The 19,458-nt window shown below is 43.8% G+C and overlaps 1 protein-coding gene across 7 annotated transcripts in view; it reads left to right on the top strand.

The window, feature by feature from the left end:
• Positions 1-19,458, top strand: part of cpne2 (copine II) — a 149,988-nt gene that overhangs the window by 127,107 nt on the left and 3,423 nt on the right. For all 7 annotated transcript variants that reach the window (XM_055648552.1, XM_055648554.1, XM_055648550.1 and 4 more), the window contains exons 14-15: positions 546-679; positions 16,488-16,724. In XM_055648552.1, coding sequence (XP_055504527.1) covers positions 546-679; positions 16,488-16,724 — 371 coding nt within the window. The remainder of the gene's footprint in view (positions 1-545; positions 680-16,487; positions 16,725-19,458) is intronic.

The raw sequence follows: 19,458 nt of genomic DNA, 5'->3' as shown, positions 1-19,458 counted from the left end.
AAATCTTTTGCACTTAGTTTTAAATCACGATTCTTACGCCTTTGAATAAGGCCTTTTAAATGGTCTCGGTATTGACTGGAAGTATATTTTTAAGACAGTGACCCCTGCATAGAAATCGTGATAGGGCATATTGTATTGGTTCACCAGCATGTACAATATGAACACACTGAGTGAGTCCCCTTAACCAGCTAATTCCCACCTGATCTTTCTAATGAAAATCAAAAAACTGCAAAGGCTGGAAATCTGACATTTTTGAGATTGCTGGAATCATTGACAGCCCAGCCAGTCTCAGCAGAAAGAGTTAACGTCCAAGAGGATGAAGGATCTTTGACCTGAAATAATAACTCTGTTACTCCCTGGATCATTATTCCAACCCGTAACGAGATTGAAGTGTCTTCAAACATTACCTTTCACTTAGGGGGGGGGAGCGTACAAAAGTATTTATATTAAACTCGTGAGCTCGTACAAGCGCAGGACTGAGTTAATGGGGGTCGGGTTTAAATGTACATGTTGCTGTCTAACCTCATGGTATCTCCTTGCCATAGGTGTAGAAGGGATCGTTGAAGCATATACGGCCTGTCTGCCCCTCATTCGATTTTATGGGCCCACCAACTTCTCGCCAATAATAAATCACGTGGCTAAATTTGCCAGCCAAGCCATCCAGCAGGAAGCAGCAGCGGTAAGTGTGAGGAACTGGGGCAACCATGGCAGTGGATGTAGGTCTGGAGAGACCTCATTAATAAAGAGGCTTTTAGCTTGGCACATGAAAGTGCAGGGAATAGAGGGATATTCATTGTATATGGGCAGATGCGATCAGTTTAACTAGGCATCATGTTCACCTCAAACACTGTGGACCACAGAGCCCGCTCCTGTGCTGCACTTGTTGAATCTCGTTTTTCTCTTACATCGGTTGTTTCGACAATAATAGACCAGGCACCGGGGTTGCTTTAAACATATGTTTTATTCAGCAGGAGTCTTCACACAGGTTAACAACCTAGCAAAGAGTCAAGCTCTCTGCCCTTAATTGCAATGCCTTTTATATTTTAATGTCACTGTTTAGCACCTCCCACTTTCCCCAATCAAGGAACCGACATGTACTCAATAGACAGGACAACAGGTATGTACATATAAGGAGATGTTAGTTAGAGGAACCACACTAGAGCTCAGACCGGTACATTCCTTAGCCTTACCGGCGAGGGGGATTGTATGTGTTCAAGAAGGAACTGCAGATGCTGGAAGATCGAAGGTACACAAAATTGCTGGAGAAACTCAGCGGGTGCAGCAGCATCTATGGAGCGAAGTAAATAGGCGACGTTTCGGGCCGAAACCCTTCTTCAGACTGATGTATATTCCTCAACCTTGTCAGACGGGGTGGGTGATCCCCTATTCACGACTATGCAGTAACTGCAAGACATTGTGTATTCCCTGACCACAACTTCCTGAAACCTGCAGCCCCAGTTTCAGCAGGTCCGGTCAGCAGCCATTTCATGCTCTTTAATCCAGTCTACCTGGCCAACCATTTTACCTTTACAGAACAATCTTACAGCGTTGATTCAGGATTTCCATGCACACTATATTCTATGTTCCATCAACTTCTCTTGTTGTGGTGCAACATTCAGTAGTCACTGGCTAACCTTGCAGAAATGAAGCTTGTTTGGAGCAGTATTTTGGTGAGGCTTGAGGGCTACTTTGAGCATCAGTGAGTATGCATTGATGATAACCCGAGACAGAGAACCTTTCTCAAACCTGACAAAGCTCTGGTTCATGATGCAGAAGCTGCTGCACTTTAATTGTCGTTTCTTTTCACTAATTTAATGGGAGAATAATACAGCATCGTACAATTAACTTTAGCTTTGGGCTCCAGAGGATTCAACATCATGGAGATGAAGATGAGCTTGCACACGGCCTTAAATTCTCTATTTGGAACATGTGCTCAACTCTGCCAGCTCCATAACCCTCTTGTTTGTTTAGAGCTCAGAAATGCGTATGGGCTTTTGTCGGAGTAAATGAGGACCAGTGGAGCATCGATAGAGCTGCTGCCTTACAACGCTAGGGTTCCATCCCGACTACGGGCACTGCCCGAACTCAGCTTGTACGTTCTCCCTGTGACCGCGTGGGTTTCGGTTTCCACCTTACGTACAGATCTGTACAGGTTAATTGGCTTCTGCAAATTGTAAAATTGTCCCTTGTGTGTAGGATAATGCGGGTGTACGGGCTGATCGCTGGTCAGCGTGGACTCAGCAGCTTGTTTCCACGCTGCATCTCGAAACTCTAAAGACCTGTAATGTACGTCAGATGATAATGCCTACATAGAAGTCTCTCCAATCCAAGCTGACTTTGGGACATGACTTGCACACATTAGAAATGAAGCCATAAGGTGCTGCAGTAACTCAGCAGGCCGCGCAGCATTCCTGGAGCATATGGATAGGCGATGTTTGGGGTCAGGACCCTTCCTCAGACTGCAGGGGAGAAAGCCACTTCACCACAGCATTCACTTTACTCCCTTTCTAATACAAGAACAATATTTGTAATAACAATCTCTAAAGGGAATTGGTAATAAACATGTGAAGGAAAACTATCATCTGCTGCAGGGATAAAATCAGAGCATGGAAATAATTAAAATCATTATTCCAAGCATTGACATAGACCCAGCAGTCTGAATTAATTGAGCACAGTTCTTCAAATTTTACATCCAATGGCAGCAGCATAGCAAACTTGCTCCTCCTGGGCTGAAATGTCTATGCTGCAAACATTATTGTGAAGGCTTTTGGTATCCGAGGAGCACGCCAGCATCTCCTATTTTAAACCTGTGCAGAACGATGCCCTTGTACTCTTGCACCTGAGTTTGGCGGCTTACAGAAGATAGACACAAAAAGCTGGAGTATCTCAGCGGGACAGGCAGCATCGCTGGTGAGAAGGAATGGGTGATGTTTCGGGTCAAGACGCACCCACCACATCTCATGAGAGGTTGGACAGGCAGAGTAGCCACCCACAGCACTTCCACAAGTGCACCAAGTGCAACCCACTGTTCATGCATAGGACTGCCCTCAATGCACAGTGTCCCTGCCTTGTTGACATTGTTTTAACTACCCAACTCAGCTTACTGAACATGAAATGCCATATATAAGCAAATCATCCCTTCAAAAACATAACAGGGTTTCTGCTATAATATCTCCTTGGTTGCTTTGGAAAGCTTAAATGCAATCGCCCCAATTCCAATGGCTTTGAGTAGAGAACCCCGATGTTTAGAACCTGTGTATTGCTGTCTTCTGCATTTTTGTGGACATGTTGATGGTCAAGAATCATAAGGGGTCAAAGAAGAAAAGACATAGTTAAACGTAGCAAATTCACACCTCTCTTTCTAGAAACTGTATATGTACCGAACCATTGTTCCTCTCATGGCAATTATAACTGTAGTCATGAGTTGGATACATGATCCTAAACTTTTTTTACCAATCCCATTATGTAGATGGAGCTGGCCACACATATTCTGCAGATATTACTACAATTGAGATATCTTCTCTATCCCCCCCCCCCCCCCCCCCATAAAAATAATATTTGATAAACTATTTTGCGGGCCGATTGGTATAGATTGGTACAGAAACAGGTTGAAATAAAGGTTTTTTTAATCCTTACTTTGTGTAGGAAAGAACTGCAGATGCTGGATTAAATCGAAGGTAGACACATAATGCTGGAGTAACTGAAGATGAGTCTCGACCCATAAAGTCACCCATTCCTTCTCTCCAGAGATGCTGCCTGTCCTGCTAAGTTACTCCCGCATTTTGTATATGTCCCCCTGACACCTAAAGGCTCAAACAAAACTGCTGGTCCGCAGAGCCGTTGTCCTCCCCACCCTGTTGTATGGAGCCGAGTCATGGACCACCTACAGCAGGCACCTGAGAGTCCTGGAACAATGTCATCAATGATCCTTACAAAAGATTCTGAGGATCAGCATGGGAGGACAAACGCACCAACATCAGCGTTTTGGAGGAAGCCAACATGACCAGCATCACCACCACAATAATGCAGCACCAACTTCGATGGACTGGCCATGTCATCCACATGTCCAACACACGTCTCCCTAAACAAATCCTGTACTGTCAATTGAAGGAAGGTCTGCAAGCCCCCGGCATGCCAAGGAAACGCTTCAAGGACAACATCAAGAACAGTCTGAAGAAATCCCACATCACATCGAGCAACTGGGAGCACATTGCACTGGACAGGCGCTCCTGGAGGAAATCCGTGCAGGAAGGAGCTACACGTCGCGAAATGGAACTACGCCGTGTCGCAGAGACAAAGCGACAGCACCGTAAGGAGAGAAAGAAGGGGGCTCGACGACTACCAACCACCGCCAGTCTCCACTGCCCACGTTGCACCAAGGTGTGTGGATCGCAGATCGGCCTCTACAGACATCTGCAGACCCACAAGTAGACGACCCTACGGAGAGGAGAGGACAGTCATACTCGTTTCGAGTGACCGCCGATGATGATGATGATGGAGAGACGATGTTTTGGGTCGGAACCCTTCTCCCCACCCCCCCCACACAATCAGTCTGAGGAAGGGCTGTTACCCTTAAACACGCCTTGCCATCTCCAGGGTTACTGCCTGACTCACTGAGTTACTCCAGCATTTTGTGTCTTATCTTTGGTATAAACCAGCATCTGCAGTTCCTCGTTGTTATGTTACATCAATGACTCTGAACTGTTCTGTTGAAGAGGGCAAGTGTGTCAACTAGTTGCACAGAGTGGTCCAAAAAACAAAACAAAAAAGAGTCTGTCACCATCTCCATAGCTGGAGAGCGAGATTTAAAAATACACACAAGAAGAAATAGTTATTTATAATGACAGAATTGTACTTTTTTTTATTGCTACTGGGCTCTGAACAAAAAATATCATCTGTCTCTAACTTGCTTAACCTCTGAGATGTTCTGTCACTCAGATTTTAAATTTATTCCCTGAAAAAAATATGAAGACCGTTTTGATCAGATTTGCTAATGCATTGTAAAGTATGATGTGCCACTGCAGTCACAGTTGTCAGTGACTACTTGTGTGATTGATGCTCTGATTGTTGCAAGTGGAACATGAAGGATAATGCAGTGAGACACTATTCCATATTAGTACATAAAGATACAACTGACCAACTTTGTTCGATCTAAGTGGCAATCCTTTCCGTTAACCCACTCCAAGTCTGCCTTCCATACGTCCTAAAGGTCCTTTGATTAGTTTGATCCTGTGCTTTCTTGAGCTGCAATCGAGATTATGTTTGAATTGATTTCCTGAATGATCCTTTCTTCCGTCAATTTCCAGCCTCCGCGCAATAAATACTGCGGACGTCGGAATTCTAAAGTCACACCAGAAAACACAGGCAAGGCTCAATGAGTCTGGCAGATCGGTGCAGACAGGGTCAATATGCTTTCATCAGAACTGAAGAGAACTTAAACAATGACTGATTATTGATCTGCAATACCTGTACTGTATTGTTTCCGTCTCCATAAATGTGGTCTGACCTGCTGAGTAGTCATACAGCACATAAACAGGCCCTTCAGCTATTGAATCCTTGCCAACCTCTCATTTACACTAATCCTGCATTAATCTCTTCTTTTTTTTCATTCTTCCAACATTCCCATCAACTAACTTCAAATTCTGCCCCACTCAGCCACATACCAGGGTCAATTTACAGTGGACAGTTAAACCAACCTGGGCATCTATGTGAGGGAACCAGAGTACCTGAAGGAAACCTGTGTGGTTACAGTGAGAAGATGCATATTCCTCCCTGCCAATACCCAAGGCCAGCATTGAAGCTGGGTCTCTGACATTGTGAGGCAGTGTCTCTACCTACTGTGCCACTGTGCTCCCCTAATTTAGGTTTACGTTTATTATTGTCACGTGTACCAAGATACAGTGAAAAGCTTTGTTCTGTAATGCTATCCAAATAGATCGGATATACCGTCCAAAAATACAATCAAGACAAACTCAACTACAATAGATAGAGCAGAGGGGAAGATACAGAGTGAAGAATACAGCTCCTAGCATTGTGGCACATCAGTTCCATAGATAAAGTCCGATGTCAACTATGGGGTAGAGTCGTACAATATCCCAGTTTAAGGACCTTTCAGAGGCCTGTTAATGGAGGGGTAGAGTTTGTTCCTGAGTCTGGTGGTGCACACTTTCAAGCTTCTGTACCTCCTGCCGGACGGGACCAGGAATTAAGCTTTTGATGATGTGGGCAGCGTGAAGTGTAGATGGAGTAGATGGTGCGAAGTCTTGTCTGTGTGATGGACTGGCTTACGTCTACATCTATGCAAATGTTTGCCGACTTGGGCAGAGCTGTTCCCAAACCTAGCTGTGAAGCAACCCAACAGTATCCTTTCTATGTTGCATCTGTAGAAGCTTTAAGAGTCATTGGAGATATCCCCTCAGTCTCCTCAGGAAGTAGAGGCATTGATGTGCCTTCCTTGCACTCACATCATTGTGTTTGGTCCATGACAGATCATTGGTAATATTAGTGCCAAGGAACTTAAAGCTCGCAACCATTTCCACTTCAGCACCATTGATGCTGATTAGGGCATGTGCTCCACCCTGCTTCTTGATGACGATAACCAGGCCAGTCGTCATGCTGTCATTGAGGGAGAGGTTATTGTCCTGACACCATGTTACTAACTTCTCCCTTCTGTATTCCGTCTCGTCATTGTTCCTGATTTGGCTACAAAAGGCTGGCAGTATCATCAAAGACCCACACCATCCTGCCCACACACTCATCTCCCTGCTACCTTCAGGTAGAAGGTACAGGAGCCTGAAGACTGCAACAACCAGGTCTCCAAACCTGGTCAATTAGTCATCTGCAAAATTAGTCATATTTGGCCGTACATTTATGAGTGTATCGGAAATATAGAAGGGAACTAAGAACACATCCTTGTGGGGCGCCAGTGTTGAGTATTATTGTGGAGGAAGTGTCGTCACCCATCCTCACTGATTGAGGTATGTAGGTCAGAAAGTCGAGGAATTTTCTGACCCTCCTTTTCAGAGGGGGGAGCTGAATTCTCAATTTGGATGGGATTATGGTGTTGAAGGTGGAGCTATGGTCAATAGATTGGAATCTGATGTTAGTACACTGGGGCTGACTCGATTGTAAACATGTTCAAGTTCAAGTGAGTTTATTGTCATGTGTCCCTGTATAGGAGAATGAAATTCTTGCTTTGCTTAAGCACACAGAAAATAGTAGGCATTTACTACAAAACAGATAAATGTGTCCATATACCATGATATAAATATATACACACATGAATTAATAAACTGGTAAAGTGCAAATAACAGAAAGTGGTTATTAATAATCAGAGTTTTGTCCGAGCCAGGTATAATAGCCTGATGGCTGTGGGGAAGTAGCTATTCCTGAACCTGGTTGTTGCAGCCTTCAGGCTCCTGTACCTTCTACCTGAAGGTAGCAGGGAGATGAGTGTGTGGCCAGGATGGTGTGGGTCTTTGATGATACTGCCAACCTTTTTGAGGCAGCGACTGCGATAAATCCCCTCGATGGAAGGAAGGTCAGAGCCGATGATGGACTGGGCAGTGTTTACTACTTTTTGTAGTCATGTATTGACTTTCTACTGACGAGTTAGCACACAACAAAATCTTTTCACTGTATCTTGGACCACGTGACAACAAACTAACCGTAACTAAATATTTGGGTGTGTTAACTTGTACTACTTTTAAAAAGTTCACCACCTCTCCATGCCACGATGGCTACATATTTCTTAATAAAAACAAAACAGCAAATGTTTCAGAAGATTTAAGGAACGATGTAAGTTGAACTAAAGATGGAAATATGAAAAGGAATGTCAGTAAAATTGGATATTCGGGCAAGAGAAGCCATACCTTTCCGTAATTAACAACTTTTCATCAGGGATCTAAAATGTAATTGTGTCTGCAGTGGAAAGTTAAGCAATGCCAAATTATGTTTCACCGATATATTCTGCAAGCATTTTGTCCAGCTTTACCTACAACTGTGTCTCAGTATCGATGTTCATTTGATGTGTAGTCCACTGATAGTTTTCATCCCACATTTAATGAACCGTAAATCAAACAAAGATCAAGGTTGCTTTTATGATAAAGTTCCCTGGCCGTTTCAGGAAAAACAAAACATTTTTGCGTTTGTAGCTGCAGAAAGTTTATTTTGGTTTACATAGTTCAATGGAACCCAATTACAAGGATTTGCTTTAACCATCTGAGGTTTACTAATGAGTAATTCTGGCCAGGCAAGCAGTGTAAATTTACATAGCAAAGCGAATGGATATATTGCTGCAGTGTTTCATTTGATGAAAATTATTTTGTGGACAGAAGTTGGAAGGTGAGCGTTGGGTGATTTCTAAGCACGCTGGCTGCTCTGCTCATTTAATCCAAACTTGCTGTTAACCCTGTGTTGGCTGGAATGGATAATGCAAGAGGCATTCGAGAGCTGTCGATGTGAATAGTAGACTGTTCACTGAGCCCAGTGTTCCTCAATCTGATCCTCATATACGCATGTTCATTTATTATAGGAGCAGAATTAGGCCATTCGGCCCATCGTCTACCATTTAATCATGGCTGATCTATCTTTCCCTCTCCACCCCATTCTCTTCCTAAGTCCGGACATCCTTACTAATCAAGAATTAGTCAATCTCCGCCTCAAAAATATCCTTTGACTTGGCCTCCACAGCCATCTGTGGCAATGAATTCCACAGATTCACCACCCTCTGACTCAAGGCGTTCCTCCTCATCTTCTTTCTAAAGGTGTGTCCTTGTCTTTTGAGGCTATGGCCTCTGGTCGTAGACTCTCCCACTAGTGGAAACATCCACTCCACTCACTTATCCCTCACTCTCCCACTCACTCCCCTCTTCTCCCTCGCCCTCCTACTCATTCCTTCCTTCCTTTCTCTCACCTTTCTACTAATTTCCCTCTTCCTCCCCCTCACGCTCCAGTCACTCTTCCCCTCCGCATCCATAGCCTGCTCACTCCTTCCCTTCATCCTCCTGCTCCTACGGAGCCTCTCTCCTCTTCCAAGTTCAAGTTAAGTTCAAGTTACATTTATTGTCACATGTACCAGTTGGTACAGTGAGATTTGAGCGACCAAACAGCCACGAATAAAAAAAAACACAATACAGTTTAACATGAACATCCCCACACGGCGGAATCAACGTTTCCCACTGTGAGGGGAAGGCAATGAAGTTCAGTCACCTTCCTCTTTGTTCACCCGTGGTCTGGACCTTTGAACCCTCCACAGTCGCCGCTACGTCGGCCCGATGTTCGGGCCCTCTCACTGGGATGATGGGACTCCAGTGTCGGAAAGGAAGAACACACTCAGCAGCTTGGAGTTTCCGAATCGGCCACTTCTTACCGGAGACCGCTGCTCCCGAAGTCCACAGGCCGAGCTGGGCGGAGATTCAACGTTGGCGACCCCCGGCAAAAGATCCCAGGACTCGGCGATGTTAAAGTCAGCGCCGCCCGCGGCTGGAAGCTTCGCAACCGCAGATCCACGGTGTTGAAGCAGCAGGCCCAACACTCCGGAGTTCCAACATGGCGATCCCCGATAAGGCATCACCTGCTCCGCGATGGAATCCAGTGCTGCTCCTCTGCTGAAGCTCCGGCAGGAAAGGCCGCGCAAATCCAGTTGGTAGGCCGCAATGGGGGGAGGGGGGCAAAGATGTGACTCGGAGAAAAGATGCATCTCCGACCAGGAAGTGACTGGGAAACGGTTCCCCCCTTTCTCCACCCCCCACATAAAAAAGACTCCACAACTGCTTCCCATTGTTCTCATGCCCATTCTCATCTTCGTCCACTTCCACCTGCTCATGTTAACTCATGTCCTCCCCTGAGCAAGCCTGGGCTCTGTGAAGAAACCTACAGGTAATATTTCAAGCCACTGACCCCTATCACGCGGGGCACCATGAAAACGGTACGATGTGACACAGACTTAGCATGCTTTACAAGAGGAAATTTATGAGTGAAAAATGTAGTAATTTTGAGGATGTAATGAGAAATCAGTCAAGCTGGGAAACATGGTCTTTGCGAAAAGGTGGCAGATGTAGTAAAGGCTCACAACATTGATCGGGAGAGGACATCAGCGCAGACGGTCAAAGGTGAGACGCAGAGAGGTTGACAGTGGGACACCACAGAGTTCAGTATCAGGTCCTCAACTATTTACAGTTTCATTCTCAGCCAAGATGAAAAATCGATAGCATTTGTGTTTGAAGATAATGGAAAGTTATATGGGGAAATTGAAATAGAGAGTGCCTTGTCTATTAAAGGTTATAGAATAGATTTACCATTTGGTGAATAAGATGGCAAGTTATAGACACACGGAACTGCAGATGCTGGAATCTTGAGCAAAAAAAGTGCTGGAGTAATCAGCAGGTCTAAGTTGCCCGATCGCATGTTCAGTGAAACTGACACCTAGTCGATGCTTGATTTCGCTGATGTAGAGGAGGCCACATCAGGAACTCCAAATGCAGTAGATGAGGTTAGAGGAGGTTCATGTGAACTTCTGTCTCGCCTGGGAAAACTGCTTGGGTCCCTGGATGGATGTGAGGAAGGAGATATAGGGACAGCTGTTACATATCCAATAGTTGCAGGGGAGAGTACCTGGGTGTGTGTGTGGGAAAACTCACCAGTATCTACCAATCGCTTGCCAAGCTATGTCCTGGCCACACCTCTTTTCACCCTCTCCCCCCCTCCCCCACACCCCAGTCTGAAGAAGCATCCTGACCCAAAATGTTACAATAGACAATAGACAAAAGGTGCAGGAGTAGGCCATTCGGCCCTTCGAGCCAGCACCACCATTCAGTGTGATCGTGGCTGATCACCCCCAATCAGTTCCCCGTTCCTGCCTTCTCCCCATATCCTCTGACTCCGCTATCTTTAAGAGCTCTATCTAGCTCTCTCTTGAAAGTATCCCGAGAACCGGCCTCCACTGCCCTCTGAGGCAGAGAATTCCACAGACTCACAACTCTCTGTGAGAAAAAGTGTTTTCACGTCTCTGTTCTAAATGGCTTACCCCTTATTCGTAAACTGTGGCCCCTGGTTCTGAACTCCCCCAACATCGGGAACATGTTTCCTGCCTCTAGCGTGCCCAAACGCTTAACAATCTTATCTGTTTCAATGTTACCTATCCTTGTCCTTTAGAGATGCTGCTTTACCCACTGAGTTACTTCAGATCTTTGTGCGTTTATTGTAGTCCAGCATCTGCAGTTCCTTCTAAATCGATAAACAACAGTGCATGATATTCGAGAGGTTAAACATCAGATTAAACATATATATAGAATAAGATGCCAGGTGGACTCTAGTGTCATTAAAGGTGTGAATGGAAGTATGAATAGAGTATTTGTTCACAGATGGCACTGGCTCTGCTGATCTGTCCACCAATCTTCACTGAAAATCTTAGTAATGTACACTTTGTCCAATTTCACTGAGGGAAGGACAGGTGAGTTAACATGAGCATGGCCATATTTCCCAGCCTTTCTTTTCTGTAGGACAATCCTAAAGACTAACAAGGAAAGTGTAGGATGGAGACCAGCTGCAGATGCTGGCATGTTAAGTAAGACACAGGGTGCTGGAGTAGCTCACTGGGTCAGGTAGCATCTGTGAATGAAACCAGAGGAAACTGTAACACTTGTGTGAAGATTGAATTCAAAGATGAGTATAATGCCTAGTGTTGTCCAGGGTTTAATTAAAGCTGTATGGAACACTGATACCACAGCAAGGCTCCATTAGAACATTATGTTTGGAGTTTTGTACAAAATAATCCATTTGCCAATGAATGGTGAGGTGCACACTCACAACCCTGACGCAAACATGACCATAGTTGTGCTTAATGACTCTGTAATCATCATTTGATTTTCTCCTTTAATTACATTTATTCAAGGCATCAAATTCTATGTCAATTTCATTGATTCATATGACCTTCGTGTGTTACTCAGTATCACTTACCCGACCAATGGGCAGATGATGTTTGTTTCAGAAGGAGTCAGAACAAGACATATTCAACTCTGCATATTTCATTTGGAGTCAAGTTGACTTAGAAGACAGATGAACCTTTATGAATGAACTGTTCCAACCAATTAATGCTGAATTATGGGCACTTTGCAGTGTGGAAGCACTAGCTACTGCAATTAAAAAAAAATACTTTCAACTATATGATGTCTCTCACTGACACAGGAGACCCCAAAACTAATTTCAGTCAAGTATAAACTTAAAATCAGACAGTTATGATGTAAAAAAGGCAGTAGCCAAGGACCCACAAATAGGACAATAATAAACAAAACAAAGCTAAATAATGACTAAGGGATATAAATTAGCCAGTACATTGGCAATGTCATAGGATATTTATGTTCATCTCAGTGACCAGTGTTGTGTCTCCATCCTTTCTATGGCCAGCACATGGTGGCTGCACTACATAAAATGAGATGCATGACTGCACCAAAATTACTTTGTTTGCAGTATTGCAACTAAAGGTGTACGAATGAACAGCAGTAGTCTAGTAACGGCAGGGCAAATACTTCATTGCTGACCTCAACTACATATGCTCCTGTTAAAAATGCAGCTATCAGCTGATGAGTCTGAGTTGGAGAAATTCTATCGTTTTCTATCTATGTCCAGTAAATACAACCTCACCAAATCCATCAAAGGAAGACAACTGCAAGAGTGGATGGATGTGTCAGTTTGCGGTATCTCCTTTCTAAGGCATATTTTTGCAATGGTCACTTAACATATCTTTGGCAGTTATGTCCGAGCCTTTAATTTCATGTGGTAGCAGCCTGTCCGTGGACTTGGACTCAGCACTTCCCAATCTGTGCAAATAAAATCCAGGTGGAATGAATGCCTGTGTTCAAATGTTAATTGACTTTGGCTCCTTGCCATCATGGCAGTGAACCGCAGTACTATCTAACAACAGCTTCCCTCACTCTGCAGTCCTGATTGTCCACAATTATGATGTTTTATGTGCTCCTTAAACCTTTCCTGTTTAAAATAACTGCTGCGTAAATAGTCCAGAGGCTCAGTGTGCCACTTGGTCGCACAATATGCGAAAAGGATGTACAAACTATTAAATAGTCCATTCAGAAACAACAGTCTGTTCTTCACTGAATCGACCCCAGAAGAGTACACTGCCTTGCCAGAAGGCAGCCCGGAGCAACAATCGTTCACTTAAATAACATTCTGGAATAGGAACATTTAGCAATCAGATTCCATGCCTCCTTACTCTACAACTGCAGCTTTTCAAAGTAGTGCCGCAAATTTAGTCTCTCCATCTTATTCACCCTCATGGAGTTACCTCAGTGTAATTCCAGCGGCCATGGTGGGCTGCAGTGTGTGGTGGTGATGGTGGTGGTGGGGCATAGGCACAGCACAGCTAATTTACACTGGTGGGACTTGACTTTGGGAAAGATAGACACAAAATGCTGGGGTAACTCAGCGGGTCAGGCAGCATCTCTGGAGAAAAAGCATGGGTGACGTGACGGGTCAGGGGCCCTTCATCAGACTGAAAGTAGAGGTGAAGATAGACACTAAAAGCTGGAGTAACTAAGTGGGACTGGCAGCATCTCTGGAGAGAAGTTTTGGTTCTTGTGTCAAGACCCTTCTTCAGTGTTCCTCAGACAGAGTAGAGGTGGAAGGGTGGGGTCGGATGGGGGAGGTGAGACTAAAATGTAGGAAGAGGCCAGAACAACTCAGGGCTGGCAACCGATGACCAAGGAAGAGTGGAGCCCATGTTGGAAATCCGAAATCCTAAATGCAGTTAGCGACCCAACTCTCTTGGTGAGAAAAGTGCCCCTTATATCCCATCGTAATCTCTTCCCTCTCACCCTAAATCTATGTCCTCATGTTTTGCCTATCTCTGATTTGGAGAAGGTTTTCCTGCATTCTATCCTATCTGTCCCTCTGATCATTTAATTGATACTGCGGTACTGTTTAAGCTAATAGACAATAGGTGCAGAAATAGGCCACTCGGCCCTTCGAGCCAGCACCGCCATTCAGTGTGATCATGGCTGATTATCCACAATCAGTACCCCGTTCCTGCCTTCTCCCCGTATCCCCTGACTCCGCAATCTTTAAGAGCCCTATCTAGCTCTCTCTTGAAAGTATCCAGAGAACCTGCCTCCACTGCCCTCTGAGGCAGAGAATTCCACAGACTCACCACTCTCTGTGTGAAAAAGAGTGAAATAGTGAAGAAGAAGAAGATATTTTACTAAAGAAATCTCTGGTCACTCTGAATACAAGTAGTTCAGAACATGATCTAACAGATCGCTGGTGGCTTGATGCAGGACAAGGGAAGAGGTATTATTACAGTACTCTTCTACCAAAGTACCATGTCAGGCATAATGTACAGTATAGCAGATTTCAATATTGAAGCAATTAATAGCAATGCAGTTCAAAAGGATTACTCCTCTGTGACAAGTTGACTGGAATACTTAATAATCCCAGATATTGCTGGTGCACTTAATATTTAATATGTGGAATTTTGCTTTAGAATTTGCCATATCACATAAATAACATACTTGGAACTTATGGTGGGAGATTTTCAGCAATTTTTGTTTTCCCAGTACTCCAACTCAGTGAATTCCAGATTCTAATAATGTGAAAATGTATACGGTCTCAAAAGACCATATACTGTATTATTTATAGCAGTAAGTGCTTGTGTACGCTTCTGAACCCTTGAGTTCCTTTGTCTCACTATTGGTACCTGCGGTTTCAAACCTTTTGCGTTGGAAATCCCATCATAAGCACCCCTGCTACATAACTCTGCTTCCAAAATGAAATGTCTGCGGATGCTGGAAGTCTGAAGTCTGAAACATTAATTCTATTGAAAGCAAAGTGCAGCAGGAACTCAGGGGGTCAGGCAACATCAGTGGAGGGAAATGGACAGACAACATTTTGAGTCAGGAACCTTCTTAAGACCTTCAGCATCTGAAAAAGAGCCCAGAACTGAAGTGTCATCTGACCATTCCCTCCTGAGATCCTGTCTGACCTGCTGAGTTCCTCCTGCACTTGGTTTATGCATTAGTCCTGTTTCTCTTTCTCCCGATGCTGCGGGACGTGAGCATTTCTAGCATTCTTTGCTTCCATTTCCCACACGCTTTGTTATGAACGGTGCTATGGCATGTCCTGGGGCTGTGATAAACACTTAAAAATCCATAATTTATTTGTTCGTTTTTTCTCATTTTTCTTCATTTACTCAAATCGTTCCTTATTGACCGAGTTTTAGATCACCTGTCCTACCAACTCCCAGGCAGCTCAGCGTGCTACGCTGGTCCAATAGCACTACTGAGATGCATTGTATTTCAGGTGAAGCTTTCAATGTGCAAGAAGGGACTGTCGATAGAGGATTACACCAAATACAGGCACAAAATGCTCTCAGTCTGAGGTAGGGTCTCGACCCGAAACGTTACCCAAGTCTTCTCTCCAGAGATGCTGCCTGTCCCACTGAGTTACTCCAGCTTTTTGTGTCTAACCTCGTTACAAACCTGTCTGGATGACAAGTTAAGATTTCTTTCACAATTAAGGACCCTTAACATTTCTCCAAAGCTTTTAATGTGGTTGATACTTGTCATTGATTTGTTTCTCATGTCCAATTGATGGACATGAATCTGCAACATCCAGGTTCAGGAACAGCCACTTCCCCACAGCCATCAGACTATTAAACACAACTTCAAACAAACTCTGAACTATAACAGCCTATTGCACTTTATCTGTTTATTTATGTGTATATATATATATGGCCTATGGTATATAGACACACTGAACTGTTCTGTATTTATGACTACAATACTCTGTTGTGCTGCAGCAAGCAAGAATTTCATTGTCCTATCTGGGACACATGACAATAAATTCTTGACTTGTTCTATCAAATTCTCTCAAAGTAATGTACAGGAACTGACTTTTTGGCATGTACACAAAAATAAATATATGTATATGTGGTTTCTGTTAGAGCAAGAAATTGCATCAGATTATTTAACCCTTATTTCTCCGTTACAATTATCCTTCTCACGTTATTTAATGAAAATGAGCTTTGGATGTTCTTCAAGAGTTCTCTGAGTTTTGCATGTCTTGTACGTTTGTTTACCAACTTTGTAGATGGATACCTGGGACAACCAATTTTTTCATTTAATTAAAATACGCACAAAACTAAATAGAATTTAAATGATTAGTGACTTAAAAATACATGGGTCTACGTTTGACCCCAAAGCGGATCCCAAACTGTTGACTAAACATCTGATCCATGGAGATTTTCCCCTCTAATTCTTGATTAGTACAGGTGTCAGAGGTTATGAGGAGAAGGCAGGATAATAGGGTTAGGAGGGAGAGATAGATCAGCCATAATTGAATGGCGGAGTAGACTTGATGGGCCGAATGGCCTAATTCTACTCCTATCACATATGACCTTATGTACAATTTTATATCTAGTTATTGATACTTCTATAGACCAACACTGAGGGAGTCTTATTTTCTGTGTTGATTCACAGCAATACTTCATCCTGCTGATTATAACAGACGGCGTCATCAGCGACATGGATGAGACCAGGCATGCCGTGGTGCAGGCCGCCAATCTCCCCATGTCCATCATCATTGTCGGGGTTGGGAATGCCGACTTCGCTGCCATGGAGTTCCTGGATGGTGACAATCGCATTCTAAGATCTTACACTGGGGAAGAAGCCACGCGAGACATCGTACAGTTTGTACCATTCCGGGATTTCCGCAATGTAAGTCTATATATTATAATACCTGAAGCAGAAGTGAAGCAGAAACTGCACGAACGTTCCATCTTGCTTTTTCATGTAACTATGAAATACATCCAACAATCTCAGTCACACCTGCTAACAGAGGGACTCTGTTTCAATTTTTTTTAACTTATCAAGCACAGTCATATGTTATTCCAATTGTTTCTTTTCTCTTAACTTCCCTTGGGATGGTTTTCCCGATTTTTCCCTTATCTCTCAGCGCTAGTACACAACTCATCCTGAGCCATTCTGCATCGCCACCAGCCTAACACACATATTTATACTGTCCGTGTGGACAAGGCTTACTGCACGAGTGCATGTGTGAGTGTGTTGCACGGCACTAGGTTGTCAGCCATCCGCATACCAGTGCATAGATTAAATAGTGCTATTATGGAGATGATACTGTGTCTGGTGCAGTTCATGCTAAATGAGTATGCAAGTCACAATATATATGTGCATTGATCATCTAGCACTGCTATATGGATTATACTGCTTCATTAAACATGTCACTCTACACCAATGCATGGGCCATATTGCACTAGAGTGCAGGTCAGGCTGCACTGATGCCTGAATTACGCTGCACAAGTGTACAGGTCATACTGCAGTGGAGTCTCGCAACAATTGGGCCCCGGCCACTTTACACCAATGCACAGGTCAAACTGCATTTGCGTTTAGGCCACACTCTCACAGTCTTCCACTCTTTTTTTCAGTGCACAGGTTACCATTCAATGTGCCACCTATCATAGAGCTAACAGGTGGGACTGAGAAAGCAGTAGTGACAGGTTGTGTCCCTGCCAGAAACTGTGACATTACGGGAAGAACATTCTGATGCTAAAACTCTTAATGTAAGACAAATTAGGTTGGTTATTATCTCCTAGTGTTATGTACACAGTAAATAACCAAATACTACGTAAAATATTGCCATCATACTTGCATTATTAAAGTCATGTTCCTTTTCAGATTTATTCAAAGATATCTGTATAATAATGAGTCATTTCCTGTAACGTCTGATAGCATGTTGTCCAAATCCCTGTTCTCAGCATAGTAAATGTCAATTTAATTGTTGGATGTCTATTATAGGCCAGTCAGTATAAATTATGGTAATTTGAATAGTCTCAAACTGTATGATAACTCATGGCAATGCACCTTTACACTAGTGATGTTATGTGACAAGTTTCAGAATATATCACGTGGCACAAATGAAGTGCTTTCATTTCCCATGATTGTGACTGCCTCGCCTCTTCTGTGCAGTGCTACTCTTTGAATGATGTTTTAAAGCACTCGTGTCAATGATGCTCTCACCAGCGATGCTTTCTGTCCAGTTTAGAGCATGGGCCAGTCTGTGTGCCTCCCTCCCTGTTCAGTGAGTTGCATTTAAAGTCCAAATTGCCCTCTTCATATTTATGTGACAGTTCCATTGAGATTACAATAGCTGGCACAATTTGCTGTTAAACGTGTCCAATCTGCCGTGTATTCTCATTACGATGATTGATAATCTGTGTGTTAAATCCTCATTCAAACATGCACAAGAAGAGCAATTTTTGAGAGTCTTCACTGTCCTGAATTGTCCCAGTTATTACATGTTGTTGGCCAGGGCAGGCAGGTGGGGTCATTTATGGGGCATGCTTCTTCCATCATTCCAGTGCTCCTGGTGCATGGTCTCGAGGTTTTCAGTGACTTCCCTCAATGTTATTCCTCCGCTTTGACCAGTCATGAGCCGTGGGGACAAGCGGGGATGCTGTCCTGATGGAGCTCAGAACAGAGTCCCTGTCTCGGAGGTCTGGTGCTCTGCCCTACAATGCTGATGCTGAAAGAGCAGAAATGTCTTCCCTTCTCTCAGAGGGCAGTGAGCGTCGCAAACTGTCGCCGAGGATGGTAGAAATCAGATCATTAGAAATATTTAAAGTGGAGCAAGATAAATATTTGAAAGGGAGAGAGGGAGATAGAGAGCCTTCTGAAAGAATAAATATACCACTCAGCGGGACAGGCAGTAGCTCTGGAGAGAATTCCTTTTCAGCCAGAGATGCTGCCTGTCCCGCTGAGTTACTCCAGCATTTCAGTGTCTATCCTCGTATCTTTCTTGGCCTCTATCCTTCTCCATTGTCTCCCCACTGGCATCCAGCAGCTCCTCAATGTCTATCTATAAAGACATAGCCAGCGAATCATCGGGTACAGCTTCTTCCCGTGGCCACAGTTATCTCAGGCATCCACAGCCCTGTCCTTGCCGGAGATCTCACCCTCAGAATATTATGCGAGAACACCAAACAGGAGGTTTCAACTATCAGAATAGATAAGGCCCTCCCTAGCTGTTGATGTGGTGGAGACATATAGGACAATGGCACGTGACATTGATCAAAACTAATGTTCATTTGTTCTGGAAGCCAAGAATCTAACCACATAAATCATTCTAACACAGCCACCCTCTCAACATCCTTGCATAGTTTGCTGAATTATTCTCCTACATTTTAAAATCTCACTTTGATTCCGAGCACTGTAGTTAGAGCTTGGTTCAAAGAGTGAGAGGCAATTGGCAGTGACAAAAAGACACTAGCAACCATCCTCAGTAACACAGGACATTTTCCTTCGAAGAATCCCTCCTAATTCCATTAGTTTCTACATTTCCAACCTACTCAAGTGCTGCATAGTGGAAGATTATGACTAGGAGAGCAATAGATTTGCTGTCTCCAATCACCGTCACAAATTATTCATCTGTGCC

The sequence above is a fragment of the Leucoraja erinacea genome, chromosome 17 (assembly GCF_028641065.1).
Source record: "Leucoraja erinacea ecotype New England chromosome 17, Leri_hhj_1, whole genome shotgun sequence".
Lineage (NCBI taxonomy): Eukaryota > Metazoa > Chordata > Chondrichthyes > Rajiformes > Rajidae > Leucoraja > Leucoraja erinaceus.
Note: the sequence above shows the minus strand (reverse complement) of the source record. Positions and strands in the feature narration are given on the sequence as shown.